General features: G+C 44.0%; 2 protein-coding genes across 6 annotated transcripts in view; one reads left to right on the top strand and one right to left on the bottom strand.

The window, feature by feature from the left end:
* The window catches only part of LOC139368516 (integrin, alpha 5 (fibronectin receptor, alpha polypeptide)), a 52,194-nt gene extending 41,430 nt beyond the window's left edge, over positions 1–10,764 (top strand). Inside the window, exons 22-30 of the mRNA XM_071107506.1 lie at positions 805–884; positions 1,111–1,191; positions 1,347–1,452; positions 2,801–2,959; positions 3,885–3,992; positions 6,088–6,201; positions 7,115–7,216; positions 7,405–7,527; positions 7,785–10,764. Of these exons, the coding sequence (XP_070963607.1) occupies positions 805–884; positions 1,111–1,191; positions 1,347–1,452; positions 2,801–2,959; positions 3,885–3,992; positions 6,088–6,201; positions 7,115–7,216; positions 7,405–7,527; positions 7,785–7,868 (957 nt within the window). The 3' untranslated portion in view covers positions 7,869–10,764. The remainder of the gene's footprint in view (positions 1–804; positions 885–1,110; positions 1,192–1,346; positions 1,453–2,800; positions 2,960–3,884; positions 3,993–6,087; positions 6,202–7,114; positions 7,217–7,404; positions 7,528–7,784) is intronic.
* Positions 10,765–10,796: 32 nt separating this feature from the next.
* The window catches only part of LOC139368517 (Rap guanine nucleotide exchange factor (GEF) 3), a 43,542-nt gene continuing 35,929 nt past the window's right edge, over positions 10,797–18,409 (bottom strand). For 3 of the 5 annotated variants that reach the window (XM_071107507.1, XM_071107508.1, XM_071107510.1), the window contains 14 exons: positions 17,858–17,940; positions 17,375–17,405; positions 17,020–17,098; positions 15,660–15,797; positions 15,241–15,338; positions 14,904–15,029; positions 13,758–13,939; positions 13,384–13,474; positions 13,200–13,250; positions 12,897–12,984; positions 12,711–12,775; positions 12,536–12,590; positions 12,371–12,442; positions 10,797–12,238 (listed from right to left, as the gene is read on the bottom strand). In XM_071107507.1, the coding sequence (XP_070963608.1) occupies positions 12,120–12,238; positions 12,371–12,442; positions 12,536–12,590; positions 12,711–12,775; positions 12,897–12,984; positions 13,200–13,250; positions 13,384–13,474; positions 13,758–13,939; positions 14,904–15,029; positions 15,241–15,338; positions 15,660–15,797; positions 17,020–17,098; positions 17,375–17,405; positions 17,858–17,940 (1,278 nt within the window). In that variant the 3' untranslated portion in view covers positions 10,797–12,119. The remainder of the gene's footprint in view (positions 12,239–12,370; positions 12,443–12,535; positions 12,591–12,710; positions 12,776–12,896; positions 12,985–13,199; positions 13,251–13,383; positions 13,475–13,757; positions 13,940–14,903; positions 15,030–15,240; positions 15,339–15,659; positions 15,798–17,019; positions 17,099–17,374; positions 17,406–17,857; positions 17,941–18,409) is intronic. The other 2 variants (XM_071107509.1, XM_071107511.1) reach the window with 1 other exon arrangement.

The following is an 18,409-nucleotide window of genomic DNA, read 5'->3' as shown; positions in this document are numbered from 1 at the left end:
CTCTGCTCCGAGCAGAGGTTCCCTCCTAATGTGTCTGACTGCAGAGGAAGACTGTAAAGTGGACATTGGTGGAGAGGTTAAGAAGGTTTTCTGATAGAATGGTTGTATTCAAAAGTGTAAACAAAAATGTAAAAACTTTAGTATGCAACAAACATATAGTATAGATCCAGCCATTGTAGTACCCAATGTGCTGAGGATACTGTACTTTGCGTTAGGTATAATTCATAATGGCATAGAATGTTTATGAGCAGTGTTCTAATTGTTTTTACAGTGCACATCTGCAGTTCCATACACACTCACACTACACAGTTAAACAGCAAAAGCTCTAAACTCGCTGGAAAACAAAAAGAGGCATGAAATCCCAGTTGAAATAAAGGGCAGCAAAACAGAACACTGTAAGCAGGAAGTCCCAGACTGTCTGGACCTGCAGGCCCAGGTGTATTACAGCTGTGTATGTGCCAGCCAGGCAGACAGGGAGTACCGACTGACTGACCGATTGACCCCTGAAGACAACAGAACAGTTGGGAGGAGAGCGAAAGAGAGGACAGGACTGTTATCCTTTCGGGGACTCTGGCCCCCGCTATGCTGTTATGATTGTATAACAGAGAGTCTACTCACCGTCGCTGTACTGTATGTGTCTAAATAGTATCAAAAATAGTGCACACGTTTCCTAATGCCCTTACAAGGTTAGCTTTTAGATATATTGGTTGCATCATCCCCCTTAGACATCTGGAACTCTCTCGCCTCACATCATGTTGACATCGACCCCTTGTCCCTGATCACATTGCTTCTCCTCGTCTGCAGCTGTGGGCAGGTCTGCGCTTCACTGTGCCACGACTGAAGGACACGCGCAAGACGGTTCAGTTTGAGCTGCAGATCCGCAGGTATGACTCCGTTCCATCGCCTCTCTAGGCATACGTTTGAGCTGGGCCTCATGTTATGTGTGTTATTTTGTCAGTGTTATGTGTCACTGACAAAATAATTCAAGGCTAAACTCGTAGGACACAGACCATCGAAAATACCGCAGTACTCCAATATCACCATATAGCTGCAGAGGTGTGTTGTCTCTGATTCATCACCCTCTCTTCCTCTCTCGCTTTCCCTCCACAGTAAAAATGAGAATAATTCCCACAGCGAGGTGGTTCCCTACAGGTTGGAAGTGGTTGTCCAGGCCGATGTTATTTTACAAGGGTGAGTCTAGAGGAAGTCAGAGAGAAGTCCAGGGGTGGGAGGAATCTCTGTGTTAGATTTCCCCCATCAGAGCAAAAACCCTTTGCAACTCCATAAAAGTTGTTTTATTTTTCTCCCCACACAGTCTCATGCTTTCCTTTCCCTCTCTTTTGAAGAGTCTCCCGGCCAGACAAGGTCTTCTTCCCTCCCCCCAACTGGAAGGTGTCCAAGAGCCCCCAGGTGGAGCAGGACATCGGGCCTGGAGTCCAACACGTCTATGAGGTAAGGAGTCAAAGGATTGGGGTTAGGATTAGGATTAGGATTAGGATTAAGGTTAGGTTGGGAAGATCCAATGAGACATTCAGTGCATAGACAAAGGTGAATGCAGCCAAACTGTGAGTGGACATGTTTCAATGAAAGGAGCCAGAGGCCCTCCAGGAGGATAGCTGCTAGCTGGCTGGGCAGACCCATCAGGATGTAGTATGGCAGAGAGTTCTATACAGCAGACTCATCAGGATGTAGTATGGCAGAGAGTTCTATACAGCAGACTCATCAGGATGTAGTATGGCAGAGAGTTCTATACAGCAGACTCATCAGGATGTAGTATGGCAGAGAATTCTATACAGCAGACCCATCAGGATGTAGTATGGCAGAGAGTTCTATACAGCAGACTCATCAGGATGTAGTATGGCAGAGAGTTCTATACAGCAGACTCATCAGGTTGTAGTATGGCAGAGAGTTCTATACAGCAGACCCATCAGGATGTAGTATGGCAGAGAGTTCTATACAGCAGACTCTGGCCTTAAGCAGGTCTGTAGCAGCAGACAGTACTTCACAGACACTAGCTGTTTTCTGTAGAAGCAGACCAGACCAGACACTAACCTTTGTGTAGAAGCAGACCAGACCAGACACTAACCTTTGTGTAGAAGCAGACCAGACCAGACACTAACCTTTGTGTAGAAGCAGACCAGACCAGCCACTAACCTTTGTGTAGAAGCAGACCAGACCAGACACTAACCTTTGTGTAGAAGCAGACCAGACCAGACACTAACCTTTGTGTGGAAGCAGACCAGACCAGACACTAACCTTTGTGTAGAAGCAGACCAGACCAGACACTAACCTTTGTGTAGAAGCAGACCAGACCAGACACTAACCTTTGTGTAGAAGCAGACCAGACCAGACACTAACCTTTGTGTAGAAGCAGACCAGACCAGACACTAACCTTTGTGTAGAAGCAGAGCAGACACTACTTCCTGGGGCTGCAGACAAGTCAAAGGAGAAAGAAGAAAGAGAAGATACACATTCCAGGAAGCACAGGGATTTGTTTTGAGCTTCACATCATTACAGGTCTAATTCAATTTGTAAGGGCAACCTAGTCTCCCGTGATAGACATCACACCGGACCACCTTTCACAGTTCACAGAAAAACAGTGCTCAAGTTTAGATGACATCACACCAACATGCCATTTCCTGGAAGTCTGGGTCAGTCTGGGTCGGGTTAATTTTTAGCAAAGACTAGCTGGGGGGGAGGGTTTATATGCTTGTAATATTATTTTAACTAATTGCTCTCTTTTTCTGCCTTTCCTTCCGTCTCTCTCCCTTTCTCTCTCGTTCTTTCCCCTGTCTGTCAGCTGGTGAACAAAGGCCCCAGTGGTATTAGCCACACAGTGCTTCAGCTCAGTTGTCCTCTCAGTGTTCAGGGCCAGGGTCTCCTCTACCCTCTGGAGATCTCTACTGAGGGACCCCTCAACTGCACCACCAACCACTCCATCAACTACATGCAGCTCAAGGTGAGCAATCAATCATTGGAATGTCTTTTGATGTATGACGGGGGAAAGTTATTTCAATGTTTTAATGTTTATGTTAACACTTGTTTGCAAAAAGTTGTTTACACATGTGCAAGAGTACGGCAAGTCTTGAACTCATTGTCTCGCTCGGTCAACATAGACAGACACACACACACACACACACACACACACACACACACACACACACACACACACACACACACACACACACACACACACACACACACACACACACACACCCTTCTCAGGGTCACATGAGGCTGACAGACATCTGTGTGAGGCTAGAACACTTCAGAGAGACGGGCACTGTGAAGATGTCCCACAGGTTCTAATTCAGTGTGTGATTAACAGTCTCTACACCCACCTCCACCCTCCCTGCCCAGCCAGCCCTAACCAGCCCCACCCAGGACACCATCCCCACTAACACTTTGATCTCTCAGCACTTCCCTCAGCTCAGCACAGCTTGACGAACCTCTTCTGTACTGATACACTCACTCAACTTCTAACATTAGGTCCCCTTCTGCAGGGTTTAAGCCTCAGGTTTTTCATGGGAACCGATGACTCTTGGGTAGTCGCTTGTTTCCGCTTCAAACTTCTAAATGGCCAGATGCTGAGATGAGGCCGGAGAGGTTTCCCATTTAGCTGTGATCTGATTTTCTTTGCGCACTACAGTGTGTTTCTATGGGAAACCATGTGAATGAGACCTCACATTCACTAGATTAATAACAAGGATAATGATGGGTCACTAACTTCACTCCCTATATTGACAGAAAGGGTGGTGTGCTCGTCTCCCATGTGTGAGGTTTCTGTCTGTAATGTATTGACCTAATGGGTGGTCTGCTCGTCTCTCATGGGTGAGGTCTCTGTCCTAATGGGTGGTGTATGTTCTTTCCCTCGGTCTCCTCAGCTCCAGCAGTCGTCCACAGAGCAGCCTCCCCTACTTGTGCCCGGCCAGGATCACCACATCGAGAGGAGAGACGTCCACAGAGACCAGCTGGCTGAGCACACTAACCTGGTGAGGCCCTTAGCAAGGACAGATGGCGAGAGTTATTGGAACAGTGTGCTATTAATGCAACTGGCTTTTTGAGTGATGAGTAGCGCTTGTTGTTGCCTCTGGTGGTATTTCATGTTGTCAAATATTTCAAATAGTTCAAAACAGGACAAGTAGATGGAAGTGACTAGAGACTTTCCTTTGGAATAGAGCTGAGCTGGAGGGTTGAACCTCTGCCTCTCTGCTCCTCTGAGTTGCCTGAAGCCATGGCATGTATTGATCTGGGACAGTGGCTCTGGCCCTGCTCTTGGAAAGCCTCCTGGGATTGACTAATGAGGTTATAAGGTAATTGAGAGGAAGGGGTCAGAGGGCGTGGGGTGGTGGTGGTCCCGCTGTGGTGATTAACATTAAAGGGCTGCAGGGAGACTGGGAGGGTGGAGCTGGGGCAGTAGGGACATGGAAATAGGGGGATCTGTGGGACCAGGCGCATGATGCGCTGGTTAGTTCACAGACCGCCCTCTAATTTTCCACTCCGTGGTGTTGTTAGTGTGAGTACCACTGCCCCTGGCACACACTGGCCCTATTGATCCAACCAGCACCGGGAACAGGTAGCTCTCCCTCTGTTCTCCCCCTCATTGGTCTGTCACTACCCAGAGTGGTGAAAGAGGTCTTTGTCCCCCCCCGCCTGTCGCTCTTAACCGCCCCTCGTTTATCAAGCCTGCCCGATGACACGTTTCTATAAAGGCCGCCATTCTTTGTTTCACTCTTAGCACTTCAGTTTCTATGCTGAGTTGGAACTAAGAACAGACGTCTCTGTTAATAAAAACATAAGTTTCAAGAGAAAGTGTGTTAGTGGTCAGAGCTGTGCATAATGCCGTTGTATGGGCCCTTGATTGAATCTGGTTGTAGTAGGGGACTGGTAAATGAGAGAGACCCCTCGCTATGTCTGGCCTGTAAATGAAGTAGCACTGTGAGCTTTGTCTCTAAATGGCTTTTAGAACAATCTAGGAAAATGTAGATTGAATTATTGTTTACATTCATGTCACACAGTAGCTGCCATTGTACACTTCAACACACACACACTGCAGGTCTATTATATAGCCAGTCACTGCTGTTCTACTCATTGTGGGAACAGAAGCTTCCCTCCCAGCTCCTGCCCCTGACCTCGGCCACCCCACTAGGGAGGATCTGGCGCTCTACCATATCCAAATGGACCATTTCCCCAGGCCTACCAGAATCCCTTAGCCTCCCCCAGCCTCAGTTAGCCTCCAGTTTTAATCAAGTGTAATATTTTGGAAACAATTGTCTGTCTGTCTGTCTGTCTGTCTGTCTGTCTGTCTGTCTGTCACTGTAATGCCGTTATTAAGCCTGTCTTAACTGTAAGGCCCTGAGGGAGGTTACAGGCAGTAGGGTAGGTACTGGGTTGTGTACTACACCCTCTCCTCCTGCATTCATTTGCCCTCCTTGGCTCTTGTCTTAATAGGCAAACTAATTCGCTCCCGCAGGAAGCCCACCAAAACCGCCCAATCCGGCCGGGGTGGTCTGTCTAACACGCCAGCATTAAAAGTCAGTTTGTGGAGGTTTACAATGCAAAGCGCCCAGCTACCATTATGAGGATTTAATTAAGATTGTGTATTCTAACAGTCTTGTGAAAAGGGAGCTGGTGGTTGGGCAATAATGTTGAGCGTCGACTGCATGCTGGATTTTTACAGTCTCATGACATTCACTCAATCTTTCTAATTGGAAGCAGCCCTGCATTGGATCATAACATTGACCTCTTTGTTCTATTTATTTGGCCTGCAGAGTTAACATTGCCCTTACTGCTCTTCCCATCCACCCCCTCCCTGTTTACTGACCTTCACGTCAGTTTTTAATTCACGCACTTACAGTAATTACTGTTAAATTAAGCCTGACCGAATGTCAAATTAAGTTTGTTTTGTAGCTGTTTGGTTTTCCTTGCTGAGGACAGCAATTTTTGCATGGCATATCTCAAATGATGGCATATTTTATGTAATTTGTTAAGCCTTAACCCACTCTCTCTCCTCCTCCCTCCTTCTCTCTCTCTTCCTCCCTCCCTCCTTCTCCCTCTCTCTCTTCCTCCCTCCCTCTCTCCCTCTAGTCCTGCTCTAATGTAGAATGCTGGACGCTGCAGTGTGACGTTGGTCTTCTGGAGAAGGGGACCAGCGCCATCCTCAAAGTGCGCTCACGCATCTGGGCTGAGACCTTCATCGAGGTACGTACCGTACCGTAGGGACTGGAGATGAAACCAACCACTCTGCATACAATTGCTCCCCTACATACCTTTTTAAAATTGCGATTGAAGAGTGGATCTTGGTCAGGTTCAGATGCAGAGATTAAAACCAACCCGACAGAACTACTGGCCTCCTCTCAAACCCACTGCACATGTAGATGCATGTTTCTGCCAGATGACATTGGCACTGATTGCATGAGACGGACTGTCTCCGTTCACGTTGTCGTCTGTGTATTTTCTCATGTCAAGGTTTGGCTGAGTATAAGCAGAATGATTCCTTTAAGCATCTTACAACGGGGAAAAATCAACACTCAAAACCTCAAATTCAAGACTGTGAAAGATGAATGTCCAGTCAGACTCACACATGGGATTGTATTGACTAGATGTCGGTATTAATGCTAGCTCAGAGCGAAACTCTGCCAGTGTGTACTGTCTCAAATAGTTGGCCCAAATGAAGGGAAAGTTGTAGCTAACAGAGAGTATCATTCAAATCTAATTTCAATAGTCGTATGTGTGTGTGTGTCTAGTGTTATCGTGTTCTAGTTAGAGCTGGATGGTATATGTCCACAGAAGCAGTTGTGAGAGACCTTACACACAAAGCCTATGTGTGAGTGCATTGAAAATTCATTAGCTGGTGGTCGTGGCTTCTCATAGGATTGGAATGTCAGAGGGGTTTTGTGAGAGACAGCCGGTCTGGAAATAGAGTTGCATCTCTGGGCAGCACACGACCGCCACCTACTGGATATAAGACAAAGTGCACCCATTACCAGTCCACACTAGCCTCGCTAACACATATACAAGCTGCAATTTCCCAGTACTCCTACACTAATTATTTGCAGAATCACAATGAATATCCAATCTGATCCAGTTCCTGTTGTTTTGCTTCCATCCTCAGAGAGCATACAAAGGGTATGTGCTTGAGTGCCTGGCAAGATTCAGTGTAATCAAGATGCCCTATGCCATCTTACCCAAGGAGCTACCAAGTGGATCTAAAAAGGTAGGTCTATGTGCAATACACCCATGTTACCAAACCTCTCTATGTTACTGTATTGTTAGTTATGCATTACCATACAGCATGTAAAAGTTTTGTACATCACTCCGCTGTTGGGAAACTGCAGGAAGCCTGGAATCGAGGCTATTATAGTATAAGTGGTGGTCATGACTAATTCTCTGCCCCCTCCTCAGGTGGTGACCCCGGTGGTGTGGAACAAGCCGGACAGCCAGTACTCTGTGCCAATGTGGATCATCATCTTGGCCATACTAGCTGGACTTCTTCTGCTGGCACTGGTGATTTACGTCCTGTACAAAGTGAGTGACTGATGTTAACATCAGGCAGAGTGGGCGGTTTCCATCTCTTCAGAACGTCCCGGATTTGCCTTTATAACTAAGACTTATACGTCTCAGGCCAAACTCCATCTTGCTCTTAGCTCAGCCTTCTCCAGGCCTAAATGTAAGGCTGTCTGGAGAGACGAGAACCTCATTGACATATGAAGATTTGAGACAATGTTATAAATATTATATTCTGTTCAAACTTTTTCTGTCTTTTTTTTCTTTCTCCCTCCCAGCTTGGCTTCTTCAAGAGGTCGCTACCCTACGGCACGGCTATGGAGAAGGCCCAACTCAAGCCCCATGCTACGTCTGAGGCCTAAACACCACAGAAGGATTAAAACAAGCTACTTTGTTGTCAAAGAACCAAAGAAACCTAGATACACACATGATTGCAACAGAGAAACGTGGTTCATTTAAATGTCCAGAGAGGATCAGACTGCAGTTGAAGAGTGAGGAAGAGGAGAAAAGACCACTGGAACTCCACTGTACTGCACTAGAGGAAGAAAACCCTAAGAACTACAAACCAAATGAATGTTTTTAATTTAATATGTGTTGTTTTGTTTGTCCTCGTCGGGGTTGTGGTCGATCACCAAGATGAACAGTGTCACAGTCAGACAAACAGGCCTGAGACTTACTGATCCTATTTGAGTTGAAGTCCAAGACGAGTGACTACAGAAGATGGAGAATGGGAGCCCTTGATTAGCCCAGGATGGAGGAAGACGCTTGGTTTCTCCCTCCACATCTTTTAAAATAGCTTTTACTTCTCTTGGATCCCTGTGAAAGATAATAATGTTTAAGTCTTTTTAATTGCCTTCGTTTTGGTGCTAAAAAGTACAAATGTGCTCAGTGCTTCAAACGGGATGGCCACATCTTTCTTCTGGTGTCGAGGGGAGTGAATACCTCTCTCTTCCTTTTTGTAGCATTAAAGAATCACAGCCGATACTTTCCCCACCAAAGACCTGGAAACTGCATGATCAGGGTTTCTACCCATAGACAGATGATTGTGTCTGTATCATGTTGCCAAACTCTCTACACTTTGACTTTTTACCTATGAACATTTCTACCAAAGATTTTTTACAGTCTCGTCTGTTAATGTTTTATGTAAGATGTAAGTGCAGCCCAAGTGCTCCAGTAATGTTTGTCAGACTCCTCTGTTTTATCTAAACCTATCTACATGGCTTCTGCCCGCTTCTGAGTGGTGGACATGCAGTGCTTGGTTCAGTTGTTTTGCACACAAAGGAAATCTACTGATGACTAACAAGATGCCAAAAACAGACAGGATACTGACTGACTGATCTTCCTACGAGTTTGACATGAACTGATCACGTCGTGTTGATCCATGTTCGTTGTGACAAAATGAAAGCATTGCCTCAAAGTCGTCTGGGACTTGACTGGATCCACCACCATGGGCCTGTGAGATAGATCTCACTAACAGCTTGAAACAGTGTGGTGCTTTGCCAGAACTCTGGCTGGTGACTTGTAAGCAAGGTTTCCAGACGTTGCTTGTGCTGCAAGAGGCAGTATGGAAATTGGGTTGAAGCAAAGGCCATCCAGGTATATCCTCAGCCTTGGTGTGTAATGATGTCTTGAAAGTCAATATATACCTATCGTGTGTGTTGCCAACAGAGATCAGGGAAGTTGCAGTACATTCTGAGTGGGTTGCTAGCAGGTCAGGGCTCATTCCATGTGAGTGTCAGGGAAACAGCCAAATGTCCAGTCCCTACACATTTGGCCTCGATCTTAGTGTGCTGCGAGCATCTTCACTTTGGTTGATTTATTTTATTTGATGCCCTTATGGATAAAGAGAACTGACTATGAGTACCAAATGCACTCCCAACACAATGCTGCAGCTTCACCCAGGGACTGAAAATATGTGGGGTTCATTTATTTGTCATGTTTTTATGTAAATAAATAGTCTGTGCATGAGAGAGGTGTGTGTGTGTGTGTGTGTGTGTGTGTGTGTGTGTGTGTGTGTGTGTGTGTGTGTGTGTGTGTGTGTGTGTTGGACTGCGTGTGACTTCATGTGTGCATGCTCCTGTCTGTGTATGTTTTTCGTGTCAATCAGAGAGTTCTTTCCCATTGCTAAGTCCGCTCCTTCCTCCCTTGCATCACTAGAGAAGGGTAGACTTGTCCAGCAGTAATGCTGATCATCGCGCCACTGCAATTTGTGCTCAGGATAGGATGAGACTGCTGTTCAGGACAGCTAGGACCAGAGTAGCTATTCATTTAATGCAATAGAGAGCATGTACATACATGTCTGTACTGTATAATCAGTTTGTGCCTCTTGTAAAGGAATAGCAACTGGGCATTGGGAACAAAAAATCATCTTGTTTGTACGTGCAATATTATTTACTCTGGTTAATATTGTTTTTCTTTTTTTGTTGTTGCATTTTTTGTTATTTTCTTTGGTTTTGTTCCGGAGGAGTTGCGCTAAACCCATTGTATCTACCATCTGGTGATGAGTGTGAGATATCAACCATACATAAACTCTTCTCGTGGTCGGAGCGTTATGGTCAGATTTTTTCTCTCTAGGTCTTTCCCATTTTTGACCACTTACATTTTGCTCCACCATTATAACTAGCCAATCTTTAGTATCGATATTTTAGATATCAGTGGTAAAATATATATATATATAACGACCTCCATCAAACCTCTGAGTTGAACTCGAGTTACTTGTGTGATAATGTATGTGCAGTTCAATTGTATCAGCTATCTAAACACAGCCATAGTGTTACACATCTGTTTTGATCTGCTATGCCCCCTGGATGATATTGGTGATTTCATTCTGCGATTAGGCTTTTCATGAGAGAGCTTTATCCGGACTCGTGGTGCAAAGACTGCTAATGCCTCTCAGTGGATTCATTTTACACATATACAATTGTTTTGAACAGTATTTCTATGACGTTAGTGTCCAGACTGAACATTTCAACCTAGGGTTATTTATATGTTGAGGATGTTTTAAACATAATCCTCTGTGGTTAAAGCAGGATACTACACTGGGTTTATCCTAGCCCCTTTTTAATCATTTTTTTTCTCCTTTTTACCAAAAGTTGTAAATATATTTCTGACAAGGAGAATGTTTTTAGATCCAATAAAAAATAATTGCTTGTTGTGAAATTTACTCTCCTCATATTGGGGGGTGTTAGTCTTACAGTGATCATTTGTATCTTATTTTATGGTTTGCATTTCCAATAAAAAAAAAATTACATTTTTTTTTACAAATTCATGCTTTGATTGAATACACATCATTCTGAAAATAATTTATTTAGAAAAAAAATAAACGTACATGGTATGAAATGTTTTACACGTTTGTGTATGCGTTCTGGCAACATAGCTGATTGCTAAACTATTCATTGTACACAGTTGTATTACAAAGTGGAAAAAGGTCAAAACAAACACTCCATAACTGCATGCTATAGCATATATCTCCTCTGCTGTATGTGCTTATATGTGCTTATGTAGACGGGTTACACCTCGATCACACCAACATTGTTTGGCAATTTGGTACACCGAAAGTACATTTATTTCAAATGGAACGCTGCGTTTGCCTTGCAGCATTGCGTTGCAGTTGCAGTGCGTTCTGTGTGGTACATACGTTAGATTTATCGAACGAAGCGCCAAACTGTGTGCGTAGACGGCTTGACAGAAATGGTAGCAGAAGATGAATGTTGCACTTTGTTGCACACATCCAGATGATGCTGCGTCCTATTTTGTGCAAAACACTATCGGTGTGATCAAGGCGTTAGCTAACAACGTCATGAAAACGACGCACTCGCATCAATGGGGCAGAAGTCTGTGTTGTGATTCAGGATGGCCAGATAGCTAGCAACAATGACAAGAAGCTGCCAGTGGGGAATCGTAGGTGGCTCGTATCAACTAGTTTTTATCTTGTTCTTGATACCATGTCTTGTTTTGACTGATGTCACATCTATGCTAATATAGCAAAAAAAAATCGCTAGCTAGCTAACCAACAACTGTAACGATGTATTTGAGAGAAGTGCTCATTGTGCAAATGCATTTGTTTAAAAAAAAAAATTGGAGACTAAATATAGTTTACATGTTGTCAACAATCTCAGCCAACACCGTCTCGTTTGCCCCAACCCGTATATGGCACTTGTGAAACCATAAGATTATCATACAAATAGTCTGCTATACATATGATCGTATAAATAATGACTAATGCCAAAAATATGCACTTCTTCCTCCGGAGTGTAGTGGTATCAGAAACAGCAGTCACAGGACCAGCAACACCTCTGGTAAGGCACTAGGGGTCACTAGATACTGCCAGTCGGATCCCTCCTCAGGTCCTAGTCACTTGATTAGCAGTCCAAACAGCTGCTTCTCTTGACTGCGCTCTGTGTGATACTGAACAGCCCAGAAACATCCACAGTCCTCCATTCTTGACACCGGACATGCACACGAGTCTATAGAAGAGCTTGCATGTGGATTAGTATGACCATGGAGGTGTGTGTATTCCCCTGCCAACCTCTTATTCACAGGCTGTCTTATAGACAGTCTTTATACACAGAGATATGTAGATACAGTACTTTTACACTGGTCTGGTTCAGCACTCAGCGCTCCATTCCCCTGGACAGTTGTGTCAGTTTGCGCTGGTTGTCGATCACTTCAAAGTTCTGAACATAGTGGCGGATGTTGCTGGGATTCCGGAGAGGGAGGGACTGCTCAGAATCTGGACAAGCGACAAAGAGGGAGATTGTTTCTTAACACCTAACACAGAAGAGCTACATTTACTTAATCTCATTTGAAGCTCTGAGTGGAAAATGAGTTAAGCATTGAGGCATAGCTATGTGGCATAGCTTACACGTGGACACCCGAATGGAAGGCGCCTCCAGAAACATTCTGTCTGCGAGCCCCTTCTGAGGCGAGGAAGGCACTGCGGGACAAAGAACCGTTGAGTGTGAACACCATGCCCCAACATTGTCCTTATTCCATTCTTTCCTACAACTTTTTCATTTTGTTGTCTTACCGTAAGGCGTGCTTCTGCACCCTCGAACGATCTTCACTGTCTTGGCAATCATGCGCTGAAACAGTGAAAAGACAAGGCGGCTTATTTAGCCAATAGTTTACAAGACAAAAAAGAGAAGACATAACTTGGGTAAGGGCCGATGTAAGAATTTGATATTTAGGCTCGACAAACTCACCATTTTCTCAAAATTGACCAGTTTTTCAGTGTAGTTCTTGTTTCCCTCGTGGATGAATGTCATGTCTAGAGGAACCGATGGCGAACAGAACAACATACTGGCTCAGTGTAGGGCCATGTAGACTTGTACTCAGGTATTGAATGCTACATCTACCACAAGAGGTTTCTAACAACGTATTCCTACTACCTTTTAGTAGCAGGGGCATGAAGGGGATGTAGGGAGGACTGAGCTTTGCCACAGCCAGTCTGTAGGCTCGGTGATTACGTGATGGATCCTGACACATTAAGAGAAATACACACACTTCTCCATTAGCTCTAGTTGTAAAGGAAATATAGGCCATAAACAACGCACATATTACAAAACACGATTCATACACACAGTGGAAATGAGGGGGAGGGATTGACAAGTGGCCTGTGATGTCACCTGTTGTTATCTATGACATTTAATAGAACACTTTGTTATGAAGTGTGTACACATTAACTCACTCACCATTAACCTCTCGTAGGCACAATAGACCCTTTTCGTCTTACTCGGCACTCTCTTTCAACAACAACAACAACAACAACAACAACTGTTACTCCTCTGATATCCATTTCACATATGTTGTAAATAACATACATTGTTATTATAAGCGATCCTAAAAACGTAGGTCATTGTCCCCAGCAGGCCTCACCTCCCAGGTCTTGTAAAGTCTCTGTACAGCACTGTTGCTTAGACCAAACATCACAGCAAAGAATGAATTGAGGTTTTTCTGCTCCTTCAACCTGAAACAGGAAACACAGCCAGTAACAGCTGTGGGAAGACTAAACGTATACATTACCAAAATGGTTATTAGAGCAACAGTGTCTACAGACATTGCCAATATTTTATCTGGATATGAAAACATGATTTCTGCTGGTATGTTGAATATTTTTTGTATATAGAGTGTTATTGTACAAAATCACCAATATAGTATACTGCTCTGTAGGGATATTTACCCCTAAGATAACATAGTCATTAATCTGCAAGTTACAAGGTAAACTGTGTCTTAATTTAAGTGAGACTCACATGGCGGCCATCTTGATGAACTTCTTCAGCAGCATGGCTCTCTTCATCAGGTCAGCACACAGACACACCTCCGTCACCACCCAGTACTGCACCTCGTTGAAGCGATGCACAAAACGCTCCAGGTTAGCTGTGGTGGCGCCTTGGAATTTATGTCGCCCAAATATATAGTACACTAGTTCCACCTGGTGGGGGAGAGACATTCATTTACCATCCGTATGTACTGTGGCACATTAAACACAGATCCAAAGTATTTGTATGTACCCAAATACAGGTATATCAAGCAACCATCCAATGGACTAAACCTTCAATTTGGCATAACATTTGAACTTGACTTGAACTTGATGTCCTTGTCAAAGAGGTATTTTGACAACCTGGTTAAATAAACTTGCATAAAAAGAGGTATGTGTGTCAGATGAACACGTGGCCAATACAGGGTAGTAGTGTGTCGGGTGAGGAGTCGACCTTATGACTGATATGATGCTGCAGTAACAGTTACCAGAGAGAGGATGCCTCAGACACATGCCTGAGTGACAGATAGCGAATCCTTTAGGCCTGTTTATACCTGATGCTAAAATGTGTCCTGTGCCCACTTTTTCAGACAAGTGTAGATGATTCAAAAACATTTTGTTAACCGATTGTGATCAGATCTTACAAGTGTAAACAGACCAGATCAAGACAAGATCAGGACAAATGATGCACGTTAGAGTATAATCAGGGCTACTATTGTTGTTCTGAGACAGACTGAGACAGCTCACATCTGAGTCACCAGGCCTTGTCAAACCAGCTCCCCACCACGGTGCATACCCACATGTGAGATAGATGTCATACCCTTAATAGACCTGTACATTCAAGTCATTTAGCAGATGCTGTTATCCAGAGCGACTTACAGTAGTAGTGACTGCATACATTTTCAAACTTTTCTACCTCATTCTTATTAACTAAGCCCTTTTTTTCAGGGAAATGGGGCATACTGGTGATACTCTGTATTTAAAGCTGGGTAGCAAATGATCCCACTCAAGTGCCTATTGCAGCATACGTCACAGTTTCTCCTCTTTGAACTCTTATCCTGCTGGTCCCAAATCCATAACTTCCGCTCCATAACACTGGCAAAGCTCTGGCATGGGCTCACCTCATTTCCTTCCTTACCTCATGCATGGCGGTAAACAGTTCCCAGTCGTAGTTGGTGAGCTGGCTGGCGATGTCCTTGGAACACATCTGCTCCAAAGTGTCAATGGTGCTCTGATCAGGGCCCTGCTGCTCCTTCAGGGGCATCTGTCAAGGTGCCAGAGAACAAACACCATAAATGATGCCATGAAATCACACAAACATCTATGAACGGTATGCGATGATGACAGTCTGGGGATGTTTTTCTCTGATTCACCATGCAGTGTGGTTCTTAAGTTATAGATAAGTTATATATGGTCATCTCAGCACCCATGAGAGACTAGAGTAGGTGTAGATTGTAGGTGAGGTTAGGACTCACCAGTTGTTCCACCTGGGTGGCAGTGCAGAGGAACAGTCTCTCATTCAGCCCCAGGGAGGTGTAGACTGCTGTGGCATCCAGCTTCAGCTGAGCCCTGTCTATGATACGGCAAAGACAAGCCCTTTAACACACAATACCTCAGAGACACACATCCCGACTTAACATCAACACTCACTGACAGTTACACACTCTCTCAATAAAACTTACCATCATCTCAAATGACATGTCACAAGACATTAACATGCACATATACCAAATTGTAAAGTTATGAATATAGCTGCTCTTGCCTGAAGGAGGGAGTATTGTACCAAGTGTACAAACTGAAAGGGGAAATAATGAATGTCCTGTACAGCTGGATCTTAGAAAAGGGCTTCATATTGCTTCCAGATGACATGGAAAAAGAAAGAATAGCCACGCACCTCCCATGGAGTTCATTTTGACCAGGACGTGGTCTCCTCCTGGATTTACCAGCGATGACATCATTTCCTGAACAGAGGTGTTCACCGGCAGCATCAGAGTGATTGACGTATGGTCTGGCCGGAAGATCTCATACAATACTAGGAGAGAAAACACAGAGACATGGGAAAGGAAGTTAAGCATTAAAGGCCCAGTGCAGTCAAAAAATGTGATTGTCCTGTGTTTTATATATATTTCCACACTATGAGGTTGGAATAATACTGTGAAATTGTGAAAAGGATGATAATGCCCTTTTAGTGTAAGAGCTGTTTGAAAAGACCACCTGAAGTTCTGCCTGTTTTGGTGGGATGGAGTTTTAGCCTGCCTGGTGAAATCCTCAGGTTGTAAATGAGTTAATAGACCAATAAGAAAGAGAGTTCCAAACCTCTCTACCAATAACAGCTAGTTTTCAGTTTTCCTGTCCCCACACCCATTGTTCTTTGTTATGAAAATTCTAATAATTTTAAACAATCCCAATAAGGTACATTTTTACTCAGAAATTATTTAACATAGAGATTTTAAAAAACAAACAGCTGCATTGGATAATTTAAACAAAGTATAGCAACAACCATTTTGTCACGACTTCCGCCGAAGTTGGTTCCTCTCCTTGTTCGGGCGGCGGTCGGTGTCGCCGGTCTTCTAGCCATCATTGATCCATTTTTCATTTGTCTTGTCTTCCCACACACCTGGTTTCAATTCCATCATTACATGTTGTGTATTTAACCCTCTGTTCCCCCCCATGTCCTTGTCCGGAATTGTTTATTGTAAGTGCTTGTGCACGTATTTCTGGTGTGCGACGGGTTTTGTACCCATTGTATTGATTGTTCTGTTTACTGTGATTTTCATTATTAAACTGCACCGTTGTAACACAGTTTTTGCTCTCCTGCGCCTGACTCCTCTGCCGCCAGTACGCACCCCATACAGAAATACGTGCACAAGCACAATAAACATTCCGGACAAGGACATGGGGGGAACAGAGGGTTAAATACTCAACATGTAATGATGGAATTGAAACCAGGTGTGTGGGAAGACAAGACAAAACAAATGGAAAAAGAATCAATGATGGCTAGAAGACCGGCGACGCCGACCGCCGAACGCCGCCCGAACAAGGAGAGGAACCAACTTCGGTGGAAGTTGTGACACATTTACATTGATCCATCTGTAAGTGCATTTTATGGTTACAGTGGGCTGCCAATGGTTATCCAATAGTTAATACACAGACAAAAAGGCAAATTGTGCATTTTGTGTCATTATAGAAAAGGCATTACCATGCTATTCATGACATAGTTATTACCATGCTATGGTAGTAGTAGTCTCACTGACCTTTGTCCTTTGATCTGATTGGCAGACACTTCCCCACTGGCTCCTCACAACTGGAAAACCAGTCAAACTGATGGTTAAGCTAATGGAAACAAACAATAGACAGAGTAAGTCAGCCACAAGTGTGACTTTTAATTTCTCCATGTTTTTTATGCTTTTAATCTTTTATCTTTTAGCTCCAGCAGCTCTGAAGACTAACACGCTGTGTTATAAAGGTTGGAGTTGTATTGTCTCTTCTGCTATCTCCCAATCTGTCTAAGTAAAGAGAACATGGCATGTGGTAATAAACAGAGATGCAGATGTATTTGTGTGCGCAAGAATGACCTTTATAAGCCTTTATTAATGTGGTTCAACTTACCCTTGTCAGTGACCCGAGTTCATTCTCAAGCCTGGAAAGATATTGAAAAATACAAACATGATAGTAGCCTAATTCAAATCTCAAATCTAGTTTCCAGAAACACTCTTATTGGCTTGGTTACGATACTACATAATGTTATCAATATGACTGTAAAGGAAAGAACATGACTTTTGCTTTTGTTTCACATTCCTGTGAGCGCAAGGCTTATATCCATACCATACTATATTGAACTTTGACCTTCATTATTCACCCTATGGGCCCAAAAGTTGTACATTTCAGATACACTCTGGCGAAAGGGGTGGCAGGTAGCCTAGTGGTTAGAGCGTTGGACTTGTAACTGAAATATTGAATCCCCAAATCTGTCATTCTGCCCCTGAACAAGCCAGTTAACTAGGCCACCATTGAAAATACTAAATATTTTGTTCTTAGCTGACTTGCCTAGTTAAATAACGGTAAAATAAATAAAAACGTGTTACTACTCACATTCTGGTTCTCCTCCTGTCTCTGAGCTGCTCCCTCAGCATACTGGACAGACGGGAGTCACCTGCCACCTCCTCCCCCAGCGTCTGTCATGCATAGAAACACTCAATGTATCAACACTGAATGTATATTATTATGGTCACAACACACAGAAACAACACACAGGCTATGATTCAATACAATATACTGCACAATTTACTGTATAACAGATTTTTCAGAGCATGATATTTGGATAACATTGATATAAGGCTCGGCTATTTTTATTATTATTCTTTTTACCCCCCCTTTTTCGTGGTATCCAATTGTTAGTAGTTACTGTCTTGTCTCTCTCCTGTACGGGCTCGGGAGAGACGAGGGTCGAGAGCTATGCTAAGAAGCTATGCTAAGCCGCACTGCTTCTTAACACAGCGTGTGTAGCCGATGTGAAATTGCTAGCTAGTTAGCGGTGGTGCGCGCTAGTGGCGTGCGCTAGTGGCGTTTCAATCGGTGACGTCACTTGCTCTGAGACCTTGAAGTGGTGGTTCCCCTTGCTCTGCAAGGGCCGCGGCTTTTGTG

Source organism: Oncorhynchus clarkii, chromosome 16, assembly GCF_045791955.1.
Source record: "Oncorhynchus clarkii lewisi isolate Uvic-CL-2024 chromosome 16, UVic_Ocla_1.0, whole genome shotgun sequence".
In the NCBI taxonomy this organism is placed as follows: Eukaryota; Metazoa; Chordata; class Actinopteri; order Salmoniformes; family Salmonidae; genus Oncorhynchus; species Oncorhynchus clarkii.
Note: the sequence above shows the minus strand (reverse complement) of the source record. Positions and strands in the feature narration are given on the sequence as shown.